Here is a 13,758-nt window from a genome sequence, read left to right on the forward strand (position 1 = left end):
AACATTTTAGCGGGCCGCCGTCCGTGTGATTGCTAGCATCAGCATACAGACTTTCTGTCCACCTAGCTCTGATCTATTCCCAGAAGGTGATATCTGTATTAACGAATAAGTACATTCTAGATCTGCAGTTTTTGACCATCCATTTTATACTGAAGTAAAGAAGAAATTTTGGGGTCTGTCTTCTATAAACGGCACAGTGTTCTTACGGCATTCGAAGTGGGAACTTCTGCTTTGAACCAGAAGTCAGAAGTAAATAAAACTTGAAAGACATGCCAGTACAAGAACGTGTTGAATGTAATTCCATCAATTGTCGCAGACAGGCACACAGCTCTGTTCATGTCAATGGTTCCCTGCGTTCTTGAAAATTGAATTGAATAGTAACAACGAGCAGTGCGACTATGCCCAGGGCTTGGTTCACCGTGATGGTCCTAATCGTCCATCGTTTAGGCGACTTAGGTCAAACTATAGTCAGTAGCAACCGTCATTCGAGCTTGTCCAGTGTTGCCAAGACAGTGAGGCTGCGTCCGAATCTGCTTCACCACAGGGACCACTGCACTCTGTAATATGAGGGTCTATGGTATACACGTATTATTCAAATATTGACTGCTTACTTATTAGCTGCATCCGACGACACGAGTTCACTGGGCGCAGCCGTTTTGCCTTTTTGCGTCACAAGGCAGAAGCACGCATGCGTTGAACACGCAAGCTGAAAGCAGGTAGCTTTCGTTCACCGCACTCAGGAGACTTTTGCCACGAATGACCAAAATCTTCGGAAAAATTTACCATGCACTAGAGCTATCTGCTTACACCATTAATCACGAATGAAATTGAGCGAAGCAGTTAGCTCTAGTATGTGACAGTCTTAAGTACTGTTCTAGACCAATGTCAGTTAATTTGGACGTGCCCTTATAGTCTCCATCATTGGTCTACATGTACTTTGTTGTCATGCAATTACAATGCAAAGCCAGTCATAGGGCAGACTTAGTCAAACAATGTGAAGCATAAACTTGACTCCCAGAGTTACTTTTGTGTCACCGTGTAAATGTCCGTAAATATTTGGCGAAATTGCATTGTTTGTTGTGAAACAGAGCCTCGGATATCATAAGACCTCTCTTCTCTGACAGATTAAATGAACGTGGTGACATCGAGGCCATCTCGATCAGCAATCACACCCGGGACCCCATGCTCCGAGTTCCCGTTGACCAGGTGCTGCCGTTTTACTGCGCCCTTGATAAATACTGCCAGATGCTCCAGCAACCGGAAAATGTACTTAAGTACAAAATGCAGAAAGGTACAGACTTGCCTATATTTAAAGATCAATCACATTGCTTTTATGGAAAAACGTTATTAAACAGGGAACTGGTCATTATTATCTATTTAATGACTAATGCGGCAGCTTTTCTTTGTATTTGTAACAAAAATAGTCTTTTGAGAGTTCAGTGCCACCGCGAGAATGCTGAGAGTAAAAAAAAATGCGTCGATGATGGCAGCAAACAAATTTACTGATTTGATGATGTCATAATACGGCTCTCGTTCCCCAGAGTTTCTTGACCTTGCGGCCGTAAAAGGGGACTTTCCAGCAAATCGTTGGATTTCTGCGCGCGAGCTGATAGATATTTTGTGATCCCACAGGGTTTTTACAATAAGACATGCCATAATCAGGAGGGATCATGGAGGTATTTCTATCATGAATTTGGGACTGGTAGTTTCCAGTTCAGGGTATTTCTTTCACAAAAAGCCCCAACCCGTGGCCCTATTGTGGATAGAGGCGGGTGGCTACATTCAGAGCTGAGTGCATCGTTTTACTATTAATTTGGGGGTATCTTCGGGGAAAGGCGAATAAAAAGTCGCGTGGCTGATCCCGATGAAATTGAAACAAAAAGTGAACTTGTGGCCATAATCTTGAATTTCAAGTGAAAAACCAGAGGCCAACTTCTTCCCGAGAGTCAACAGGCGGCGCTATTTCTATATGCACTGTTTTCTTTTGGCGCGTATTTGGTGCTTGGCAACCACAGATCAAGAACTGACAAAAATGGGTCAAGTAAGTTAGATGTCATTCTCGGCAAATGACCGTGGCATCTGCTGAAATTCATCAGGACCTTACTCTAGCTCAAATTGGGAAGGTTCAACTTTATCATGCGATCCACAGCTGATCAACTATGTCGATGTAGTTGGTGTTCTTGTTTAGTTTTAATGACGTTTTTAGCTAAGGTCTAGCAAGCACAGCGTTCATGCACGCAGGCGCGTTCGCCTGAAATAATGAAACAGTCCTTTAATACAGGTATTTCACAATAGTGCGCTTCCAAGAGTTCAACGCGTTGGCCAATCACAATGCATGATATCTGTCAACCCAACGTTGTGCGTTTGGAAATGGTCGACAAATTTCCGTGTTGTGAAGCGGTGCGCCTCGCACCGCACAAGGGATTCCTCTCTTTGGAAACTCTAAAAAGCTGTGCATTAATTTATCCAAAGTAGGCCTAAACCCAAACAGCAAAAGCTGAAGCTTTTCATCTGTGTTCTACACTTAAAAATGAAAAGTTCAAAATATCAAAGACCAAATTAACTAAAAGGGGGAAACGAGTTTAAAAAGACTCTTATTGACAAATAGGCTTCTCACGACGTGAAGGCAGAGATAACGAAACAAAAAGTAGGGCAAAAAGAACATTAGAAAGCATTATATGCCTCAAGATTTAATTGTGCAAATAAGTCTTACACGCCAAAAGTAAATCATCTACTTTGTAACTTGTAAGGTAAGTCATCAAGCATGCCACCCTTCATACGAATTTGGGGAAGTTCGGGGTCAAAAAGTTTTATCGATCACCGTTAGATCCAAAACAGAAAACTTCAAGAGCTTCTTCAGGGAACAAATAATTGCTGCTCTGTACTACACCATCAACCAGTTATTGCTGAAACTTAGTGGAAAGTATTGTCATTATCGTCTGCATGATGTCGATGCAACAACATCCCCATGACGATGTCTTGTCCAGTTAATGTTTCAGGGACAAAGAAATAACAAGACTTCTTTTCATACGAAAGTGCATTCAAGCAGACTTATACATCTTTGCATTGACTGAAGACTACTTCGTAGTCTACTGCGTGTTAGATATCAAGGAAACTGGTCTTAACCATAATTAAATTTCTTCTGAGGGCCTATTAAACCTGTCAAAGACCTCAGGTAAATGGACTAGTCATGTCAGTGGCTAGGTGTGATGAACAATGCTTTCCTGGCAAATACCTAAGACTGAAAGCGATAACATTGTCTCCTTTCCTTTTTATATCTTATCCGGTGTTCCCAGGAGATATCCTGACGTTCAACAACAAGCGGATGTTACACGGTCGCAGTTCCTTCCAGATGACTGAGAACGATAACCGCTACCTTGAATTAGGCTATCTTGAATGGGATGAGATCTATTCTCGCCTGCGCGTCCTCGCAATGCAATTTGCAGATCATACAAAAGAGTAACACAGCTCGTCTTAAGGAAAAACACTGCTTTTACGTATGAAATTCCGCAAAGGAACGGGAATTGTCAAATTTAAGAAACAGCAGTAAAATATAAAGTCAAAAGAAATTAGCAGTCCAGTTGAATATCTCATCGCTACACTTCGTTTCTTGTCTACAAGGGAACTACATATATTTTACTTATAAAACTAAAGAACACTAGACAAGATGTACGGGTTTAGCTACAAACACGAAGTGACCGGGCAATGTCGATTCATAATCACAACTTTGCTAGACACATATGTGTCACATCACCAATGCCAAAAACGCTTTCACTCTGCAAGAGCTGCTATAAACGGTCTGAGTCCCCGCCTCATGAGCTAGCAGGATCAATTTCACTTACAACGCATACAACAACAACATACAGCCATGTCAAACAGTGGGACAGCTAATAATTTCAGCCTTCGTAACAAGTTGCAACATTTGAATTCATCTGGAAGAAATTCTCAAGCATGGATCTTGTCACCAGTTTTACTGGACTCTTGCAAAAACAATACGGCGACACACCAATTTAAAATATGTACAAAATATAAACCTAATTTTATTCAAAGTTACTATACACAATATGGATTTATCTAAAAATATATTTCAAATAGTTCAATGCACGGTACCTGACCTGTGAGTATTTAAATATTAGTGAATCACTTCTTGCTAATTACAAATCCGAAAGGTTAAAACTGACCAGTTTCTATTGTATACTATTCAACTCCTCCAATCAATGGAAGATGCTCAATTCAATCAATATCAGCAATTCAAATCCATTAATTCACATCATATACAGTTGTCAGCAACATGTTCAACTTTCCTTAATTTCCAAATCAATCTAAAATTCTGATCAACAGGTCAATCCTCTAATTCAGCATTCTATCAATTAATCTTTTCAATACTTAATTTAGTCGTACGTGACAGCACGAAAGTCAAAGTTGCATGAAAGTAGAATATTCCCAATTTCCAAGCAAAATGAAACCTTTCATGAATTTAACGACCAATACCCAAATCGTGTCACCATATCACTCGTAAATTATACAACAAAGTGAAACAGTACATCAATCAGTAAACGGCACATTTAAAGACGTGCGACAGTGCAAACAAGTGCACAAAATATCAAGAACCGAGTACTACACATTTTGTATGGAAATCACCAACTCAGTGAAATTATCAAAAATTATTAGGAAGTTAATACAATAATTTATGGGAGATTAGGATGCTTTGTCACAGCTGTGGCGAATTCCACCAACACCCGTCGTCCAAGTCACAGAAGCAAAGACTGTCATAGGACAGGACGACGCTGCACAGAACCATCAGGCTCCAGGAAGGACTGCAGGTTGTGGAACAGGTTGCACTCAGAATGTGGGACAGTAACTGTGGAACTACTCTCAGGCCTCACAAGCACAGAATGTAACTTACGACTGCTGATGTCAAGCCGACCTATGCTTGTCCGAGCCACGCCCAAGACTTCACAGAGCCGAAATCTTTGATACCGTTGATCACGAATTGTTACTTTTTAAATTAGAGCAGTATGGTGTGTCCGACACTGCACTCAAATGGTTTAAACACTACATCTCTAATAGAAAACAAGTGGTCAGACGCAATGGCGAAACTTTTGTCCTAATGACATTTCCATTGGCGTACATCAAGGTCGAGTTCGGGCGCCGTGTTCTCGACACGGGTTTCTTGTTGTCGCACTCGAACGGCGGGAACACAACTCAAGAACACTGTTCTCGGAACAGGATCACACACCACCTCCTCATCAGGGTTTTACAGGAACACACAGAAAAAATCGTGAGATTTTGATTTTTGAACAGTTGCAAAAAATAGAGAGATGGTTTACAAAGTTGGAGACAATAGGAAGTTTTACAAAATTAAGGTTTATTATTTTTTACAACACAGAAGTGAATGTTCCTGTTTAAATAGAAAAGAATTCAGCCCAGTTGTCCAAGCATTAATTCTCGAATAGTTTACTACGACATAGACGCCGCCATGTTGCTTGTCACTAACTCCCACGATAACCAATTTGTACGTTCCCGGCGTTCGAGCGGCCGACCCAAGAACGACAAATCAGAATACTCAACTTGAACAGGTTGACAGAGTAAAGAATTTAGGGATTGAAGTTGATGAAAACCTCACCGGGGAATTTCATATTAGGAATGTCTGTAAGCCGTGGTAGTCAGACTTTCTCAAGTCTGGGGTTCTGTCAGGTTTCCACACCACGCACTTTCTCACAAACCCCCGAGTGTTCTTACCCATTCAACATAGTCCCGACATTGTATTTATATTGTTGTATTTTCTGTGTACAGTCGCCCAAGTGGTTGCTCATGGCAATAATCATAAATTAATCGTATCCTTATCAATATTAGTCTACAACAACAGGTTTTAGTCCGTTAGTTCGTACCAGACATGAACGTATTCTTGTACGTGCTTCGCAGTGGCGTATGTGACAATCTGCCTCTCTCTCTAGCAAGAGTTTGTTCTGTCAGGACGAAAGTTCACTCTAGTCATAAACTTTTGCAACTTTAGTATTCGTTTATCGTTATCCACGGTTCTGGCCTGTTTGCATTGACATATTTGTCTCGTAGTACGCGTGGGCCAAGTGTGGGCTCCAAGTCATGTCAAAAAATCGTCATTTGGACTGATTTTGTTTGTCGCGTTGTTGTGAAAGTTTTGGAAAGTTTGGTCATGTGACTTGTACCCATGCGCGAAGCATAACGACTGTTTCATGTTGCACTCACGACTATTACATGACCTTGAATTGTTCCTTGTGGGGTTTTTACACAGCTGAACTCTGTAGAGAGAGCAGGTTGCACAGCGTCCTTTTATCCTTTTGTCTTTTAATATTTTAGTCTTATTCCTTTGCCCATTGGCTCTGACATATCTTATGACTTATACGTTTTACTCTTGCAATTATCACAGCATAAGCTCCTTTCTCCATCACTGGTCAATCAATCCATACCAATTATTTTATCATTGGCAAACTCTATTTATTAGTGTCCACAATTGTGTAAACTTCCTCAGTCTTATTATTAACACACATTAACACGTTGAAGAACAACATTTAGATAAAGGGTGAAGCATAGATTTGCTTTTGTACCTTAACCTATTGACAGACATACATATTATAACATAGGACAATACAAGACATGAACATGTTTTGGGCAATGATACACATACGGACAAACATTGACAGGCGAGAGATAATACAATGCATCAACATACATTTCTAGTCGGTACAGGTGATGTATTCAGAAATTATTAGATTTTTCAACTTTAGAGCAAATGTTGATAAAGTGGCTGCTGCTTTTATAATTTCATTTAGGCTATTCCAGTATTGGACACCGCATTGTACAAGACTATCTTTGTGTAATGAAGTTCTATTGGCATCAACATATAAGTGCTTTTGAGAGGTACTTCTGGTACGATATTAGTGAACATTTGAGGTAAGTTTAAAGTATGATTTAAAATATAGTGGCAGCTTATAATTCATACATTTATACATGAATTTACCTACTGATATTTATAAAGGTCAAATACCTTTAGCACTTTATGTTTAGAGAACAATGGGGTCGTGTGGTCGTAATATCCAGCATGAGAAATTATTCGGACAGCACGTTTCTGTAAGTTGTAAAATTGGTCACAATTAGATAAAGGACCTCCTCATGTCAAAATACAATAATTCAAATACGGTAGCACAAAAGAATTATACAGAGTTATACAGAGACTTTAAACGGTTCATTATACCAATACCTTTTGATACTTTACTCGAGACTACACTTATATGACTCCTCCAAGATTAGTTCTCATTTATATCTATACCAAAAAATGTTGTACTTGTTACTTTATTCAACGTTTTGCCATTTAATACCAAAGGGAAAGTTTGAATGTAATTTTGTTGTTTAGTACAAAATATCATATAATTAGATTTGACTAGATTGATACACAATCTTAATATTGGGGCAGTCCTTAATTTCTCAACTTGATTTCAAATAGCAATAAATAAACTCTAATATACAGTGAGAATAATTCCTTGTGCCAATTTTTGATCTTTATTTGGAGTATCTTAGTCACCAGAGCGATATACCCTTAACTTAAAATTTAGGCGTACCCCACCACCGTGGGGTATCACCATCCCACGTATGAACGAGACAGCTGCTTAAGATTCATTTCCTTGGTCGACTAAGACAAGTCATTAACAATGGTCTTCTTAATATCTTGTACAAATAACCATTCAGCCATGTCTGGAATATGCCAGTTCTGTGTGGGGCAACTGCTCAATGACTTTCAGGAAGACTCTTTTTAGGCTACAAAAAACAGCAGCCAGAATTGTTGCTAATAACTTTGATTATATTAATTCTAATGGTGAGGACCAAGTGCCTTTAAGCCTGGTGTGAACTTACACTTTGCCATGAAGGTCTTGTTCTTATTCATCAAACATGGCAATCGGAGTGACATCTCTTACAATAATGCAAATGGTTACCTTCGTACAGACAAATTAAATCAGTTATCGATAACCAGCAGTGGACGGCCACACTCTAGGTCCTGACTCCAAAATAGTCGAATCAAAGTCTAAACCATTCATTGCTCGGGCGATGTTGATCAAACTGTAGTAAACCATGGTAGTCACTTGAATTTCCCATATGTACAGTTTTTGGTCTGGGAATCAGACTACAAAGGGATTTCACATTAGCGCCGTCTGCGCATGTCCGCATCGAAACCGAGGCTCTCTGTGTTGAACGTCGTTGTGCGCGCCCGCGGAGTCGACACAGTACATGCAGTATCCCGTTCGTAAGTGTGACACCACTTCAGTTTTAACCACGCCCACTGCACAAGATACATGACCATCGCAGGTAGTTTAAGTTCGCGGTAAATTGTCGTTTTTTTCCTCTTGATTTTACGTGTCGAGTTATCCTGAAAGACTCTTCCACAAAAATTTGCAGCCTGAAAAGTCTGAATTTAACATACTTTTATGTAGGCCTATTTGTTTCTTGAATCCTTACTTTCAATCGTCTGATCGTATTAAGAATTGACATTGACACATACAGCCTCGTTTTCAAACGCAGAAGTGCGCAGATCGACGCTAAAAGCGTCGTATTGGGATCCCTCTATTTTGTTAGGGCGTGCGGGCAACTCGCCCTCTACAGCTAGCCCAAGCAAACTTTGCACGAACGGTGTGAGTATTACGTCTTTTGTAACGTTGTGTAATTTTAAGATTTTAGTCCTTTTTGCAGTGCGAATTGTTTGTTTATAGCAGCTTCCCTTTGAGTTCATTCCTTGTGAACATTGCAGTTGCGATTCATGGCGGATCGCAGGCTTATAGGCTGGCTTGTTGGTTTCATGGGGGACGGAGTAGACGCCATTAGTAGAAACAGCATAAAGAAAAACGTGTGTCAAAGTAATGGTGCCCTTCAGCCTGGCTAACAAACTACAAAAGAGGCCGTTACTGTATGCAAAACACTTCCCAATTGGAACTGGAGTCAGGGAACCGGCCGGGATTGTGACTGGTATTTGTTTGTACGACTTTTACTTGTGCCGATGGACTAGTCCATGTTCTTATCCATCCACCTGTAGCCCATCCATTTTGTCTGGATGACGTAAGCTTACCGGATCTTCGCACTTGGTCTGTACAGCCATTGGTATTCACGGGGGGTGTTTTAAATTATTTTTAGAAGTAGTATTCAGATTAGTTGGTTCTTGAATAGTTCCTTGAGATTTTTAAACACTTTGTGAATTATTCTTTTGATTTTGTAAGGGCGGCCAGCCCGTGGTAAGTCAACTAGTGGCACAGACACAAACTACGACCGCATATCCCGACGTCATGTCCCTCTTTTGTGGTTAAATATCAGACCAATCTTACTTTGTCCCTCCACCGCTGAATTTTCAAACACTGATCTGTTAACACATCTTACTTCGTGACCTCGTGATGAACTGTCGCGGTTCATATTCAGTGAGCGGTATCTAGTTCCGAGCCCACTGCAGTTCCAGTAGGATAGTGATTCACTGACTATTCGGGGATTTTACTCAGTGCCAAGAATTTCCTAGCTTGTAAAGCCAGCATGACCATCTAATGTATAACTTGGCGGTTGTCCTTTTGTTATGCAACCGAACACTCATCAGCGGACAGTCAGACATCAGACACTATGGTGATGGGCCCGGTTTGTATTGCACAACTGACTTGTGTACTTTACATGCATTTTGGATTTTTTTTTCAGCCAAACCAAGATGGCCTCCACATTTGTAGGCGGGACTTTGGCTCGGTTTTTCTCGCGAGTGCAGATCAAACATAGACGTGTCTTTTCCATGTTTGATCTCCCGCGGAGTACACTGCCCAAGGAAAACGCCGGCCAGCCTCCGTTCTTTTGTCACTCTTTTTACCAGCAGGAGACTTTGTCGAAGGCTTCTGCCAAGCTTTACTGCACACAGTCATCACAATTCTTCACTGTTCCACCGCAGCCACTAACCTGTGAAGCGGCACCAGCTGACCCTGGCAAGAATGGCTGCAAGATACTAACCAACGTGGAGGTGGACATCAAGAAGAAGCAACTCCTTGTTTCCTGGGAAGGTGGTGCTGAGAGTCAGACCTTTCCATTCGTCTGGCTGCGAGACCACTGCCACTGTCCAGAATGTTTCCATCCAGCTGCCCTGTCCCGTTTGCCCAGCGCGCAGGTAGTCAACGCTGACGTAGCCGCCGAATCCGCTGAAATATCTGCCGACGGGAGGAAGCTAAGTGTCCAATGGGATGACGACCACCAGAGCCAATTTTCAACGGATTGGCTGAGGTTCTATCGCTTTGAAGAGTCTGGGGACGACCAGCTGCTCGATCCCAAGTTAAGTTTCTGGGGCGCTAGCGCCACACCACATTTCTCAGATTTTGGTGAGTTGCTTGCAGACGACCGGGCCCTCTACGTGTGGCTGGTGGAGCTGGTAATTCGTGGGATGGCTGTAGTAAGAGAAAGTCCAGCTGAGGTTGGTCAGTTGCAAAAGCTTGCCGAACGAGTGGCTTATCTTCAACCAACATGTTTCGGGTTCGTGCCAGATTTGTCAAATAGTCTTCTTGCCATACATAGGTAGAGGACCAGATTGTTACCATATAGGACTTAAGGTCGACAACATTGTGTTTTTTACTAAGCCATTGTAAACGTAAGGATCCATTCACGCAGACGAAGTTTAGTTACATTTCTGTCCCTTGTGTAACCCAACTGTGTAATACGCTTAGCCACTCAAAAAACAGTCAAATCTGCAAACAAAATTCCTATAATTCACTACAACCTCTCAGTGAATCAATATTCACCGCTACAGATTATTAGCGTTTTCACCTTTGTGGTATTATCTCGTTCAACAAGAAAAATACATGCGTTTGAAAATTTTTACCTAAATATATAAAAGGTATTACAGATGAATGTTGCTAGCTGCAGTGTTTTCCTCTGCAGAAATACTTTTCAGGTCAAGAATAAATATGGTACAACCAACATCGGATACACAACTGGTGCTTTAAAGTTGCACAACGACTTGACGTACTACTTGCGGCAACCCGGGGTAAGAGTTGCACGTATACGTTTCGTGTGGGGGAGCTCAGAATACAGTTAGTACAATCAATATACATGTAACTGTTGTCCCATTTAAGCCAGTGGCAAATGAACAGATAGAAATGTGACATTACTCTTTATTCCTTTCAAACTCCACGGACACAGTCGTCAAATTCTTAATTTAATATTACTGTATTATAGTGTGTAATATTGATGTAATTTTTATTAGAATAATCACAAATCGTTGACACGTTACATGTAGATGTAAGCTTGAAATCAGTTCAACATTTAAACCATACGTGTACATGTGCCTGTTTTGCTTGAAACAGTGCAGTATCTAAAACTAATGCCACACCATCAATTGAACTTTGAACACAAACACACAGTCAGCCAAAAAGGAACCAACATTAAAGTTCGCAGTTGGAATGGGTAAAATAGGAAGCGAATCAATATTAAGGTCACCGAACATCACCGGTACAGCGAAGGTGTGCTCAAATTTCGCGAAATCTCAGGACGAATGTTTGATTGGATGTTACAATTTAACGTTCACTTTCGCTATAAGTATGATTTTGCCCTTAATTGGACGATATCTAAAAGTCAAGATAAGCGAGAAAAGGGCAAGCATACCAGGAAAAACGTGTTCGACGATTAAATGAAAGTACAGTTTGACATCTGGCTAAAGGAATAGACCTTATTCACGGGGAAGCTATTTTCAATGAGCCATTTGCGACATTTGGTACACTGAGTTATTTGATTGCACATAAACGTAACAATTTGAATTGTTGTTATACATCATGATTCGGGCAAGCTTTTGCATAGCGACCATTTCTGGAATGGACTGGTTCCTTTGTGTCCTTCTTTCCATTAATGAACAGTCGTTGTTGCAAGGTGTCTCTTAAGTAACTAAGCAAAAGCTTGCCCCGAGTCACGAGGTATAACAACAGTGTTTTTAGTGTGGAGAATTCAAATTCTTGTCTTCACGTGAATGTAAAGAACTCAGTGTACCAGATTTTATTCAAATTTGTATTCCCTAAATCTATCATATTCAACTTAATTCTATAAAAAGGATGGTGCCAGACTATTTAGGGTTTCAAGCCTCTTTTTCATTTTCATAGGTGGCTCAGAACATTTAGACACATTTTATCACAAATTTTGAATTATTTGACAGTAAATGAAAATTAAATTGTAATAGACACTGTCCTGATTTTTAAACTCATATTCCTGAAATGAAAAGTTGACCCTGCTTTCAGTTCAAAATGGCAGACTCGTGAATACTGTCTATGCAATAGGTGACTGCATGCACATTCGATAAAGTCAGCAATTCATTTGTTTATGTATAATGTTGCAACAAAATGATTGGGCTATTCTGACACCACTCTGCCCTACAAACATACAGGGTGGCATTACTTTGAACTTACGAGACTTTGTTGGAGCAGAAGGAAACTGCTGAAAAATTCAGCAGTGAAGTTACGGGCGTTGGATGCACGAAGGTTTGAATTTGAAATCTGGAAGGGCGAATGAATTCAGACTAGTGTGCCTATATCTATGTTGTGCCCATTGAATTGCGTGGCAATGCTGCCAGATTTAAAGGGTGCCCATCTCTTTTTCGGCAAAATATAGGCGCTTTTGTGCAGTAGCTGCTAGTACATGTGTTGTAAGTTAAAAAGATACATGTACTCGGAGCAGTTGTGTTTTATTTGGTAGATCATAATGCTGCACTGCATCGAGCAGGCCGAAGGGGAAGGAGGCGAAAACCTCATTTCGGACGGCTTCAAGGTCGCCATGGATCTGAAGGAAATTGACCCGGAAGCATTTCGTCTCCTGACGACCTACTCGTTTGAATATTCGGACAAGGGAATAGACTGCTTTGGACGTTATAACACGCACACCAGGCGTCCAGTTATCAAGTGGGTGTCCTCTTCTTACTTTCAGATGATAAAATGTACGTCGAGAGATAAGCCTCCACCGCAAACCTGAGGAAAACATGACAAGGTTTTGCTTGTTCGGCTTGTCCTTTTGTTCAAAAGTTCCCTTGCTACAAGGGGATTGTTCTTGCACTGTCTTGTTCCTTCAATCATAGCGTATGTGCCATCCCTCGATGCTGGTGGCGCTCACACAAATGCTGCTTAGTACGAGTGGCCTGTGGTCTTTGCTCGTTTTGTTGGCACGGGGACCGTGGCATAACCGTGCAAAGGCTACCGGAGATTCCGTTCCCGTACAGACCCGCCTTCTTGGACAGTATATCCGGAATGACTGACCGCCCGGCCCAGATATCCTGTCACCCTCTTTCCGATACTTTTTCCGGGAGACAGAACAGGAAGTTGATAATTCGTCCTTCTTTTGGTAAATACTGCCCAGGTTTTTGTTTTGTATCTTTTTTTCTTTACAGTGCGTGCAGGACAATGTCATAACGCCAAAATTATCATTCAGTTTGCCCGGTCAAAATCTGGACCATTGATGTAGACTTTTTGACATTCAATAGCCTTTCAGTGATCTATACTTATGGTAATGCATGGGGGCCTAGGAGATCTCAGTGGGCTTCTCCTCTTTGGCAGGTTAAACGAACGTGGCAACATCGAGACAATTGCCATCAGTAATCACAGCCGGGACCCCATGCTCCGAGTTCCCGTTGACCAGGTGCTGCCTATTTACCGCGCCCTTGAGAAATACTTCAAAATGCTCCAACAACCAGAAAATATGTTCAAGTACATTTAATTTAATACCACTTGGGACAATGTTGGC

At 41.1% G+C, this 13,758-nt stretch overlaps 2 protein-coding genes across 2 annotated transcripts in view; both read left to right on the forward strand.

Annotated features, from left to right (window-relative positions):
• The window catches only part of LOC110978503 (gamma-butyrobetaine dioxygenase-like), a 29,551-nt gene extending 22,035 nt beyond the window's left edge, over positions 1 to 7,516 (forward strand). Inside the window, exons 5-6 of the mRNA XM_022233558.2 lie at positions 1,125 to 1,291; positions 3,297 to 7,516. Coding sequence (XP_022089250.2) covers positions 1,125 to 1,291; positions 3,297 to 3,463 — 334 coding nt within the window. The 3' untranslated portion in view covers positions 3,464 to 7,516. The remainder of the gene's footprint in view (positions 1 to 1,124; positions 1,292 to 3,296) is intronic.
• A 1,523-nt stretch (positions 7,517 to 9,039) lies between these two features.
• Positions 9,040 to 13,731, forward strand: LOC110978525 (gamma-butyrobetaine dioxygenase-like). Its single transcript, XM_087144328.1, has 5 exons — positions 9,040 to 9,110; positions 9,703 to 10,515; positions 10,921 to 11,026; positions 12,721 to 12,923; positions 13,572 to 13,731. Exons 2-5 carry the CDS (start codon positions 9,713 to 9,715, stop codon positions 13,729 to 13,731), a joined length of 1,272 nt encoding a protein of 423 aa, XP_087000454.1. The 5' UTR covers positions 9,040 to 9,110; positions 9,703 to 9,712.
• The last annotated feature ends 27 nt before the right edge of the window (positions 13,732 to 13,758 follow it).

The sequence above is a fragment of the Acanthaster planci genome, linkage group LG12 (genome assembly GCF_054643075.1).
Source record: "Acanthaster planci isolate LZ-2023a linkage group LG12, COTS_SCS, whole genome shotgun sequence".
Taxonomy (NCBI): domain Eukaryota; kingdom Metazoa; phylum Echinodermata; class Asteroidea; order Valvatida; family Acanthasteridae; genus Acanthaster; species Acanthaster planci.

Coding starts and splice junctions, on each gene's coding strand:
- LOC110978525 (XM_087144328.1), top strand. CDS start 9,713: ATGGCCTCCACATTTGTAGGCGGGACTTTGGCTCGGTTTTTCTCGCGA. Junction 11,027..12,720: donor ACTACTTGCGGCAACCCGGG/GTAAGAGTTGCA, acceptor TTTATTTGGTAG/ATCATAATGCTGCACTGCAT. Junction 12,924..13,571: donor ACCAGGCGTCCAGTTATCAA/GTGGGTGTCCTC, acceptor CCTCTTTGGCAG/GTTAAACGAACGTGGCAACA.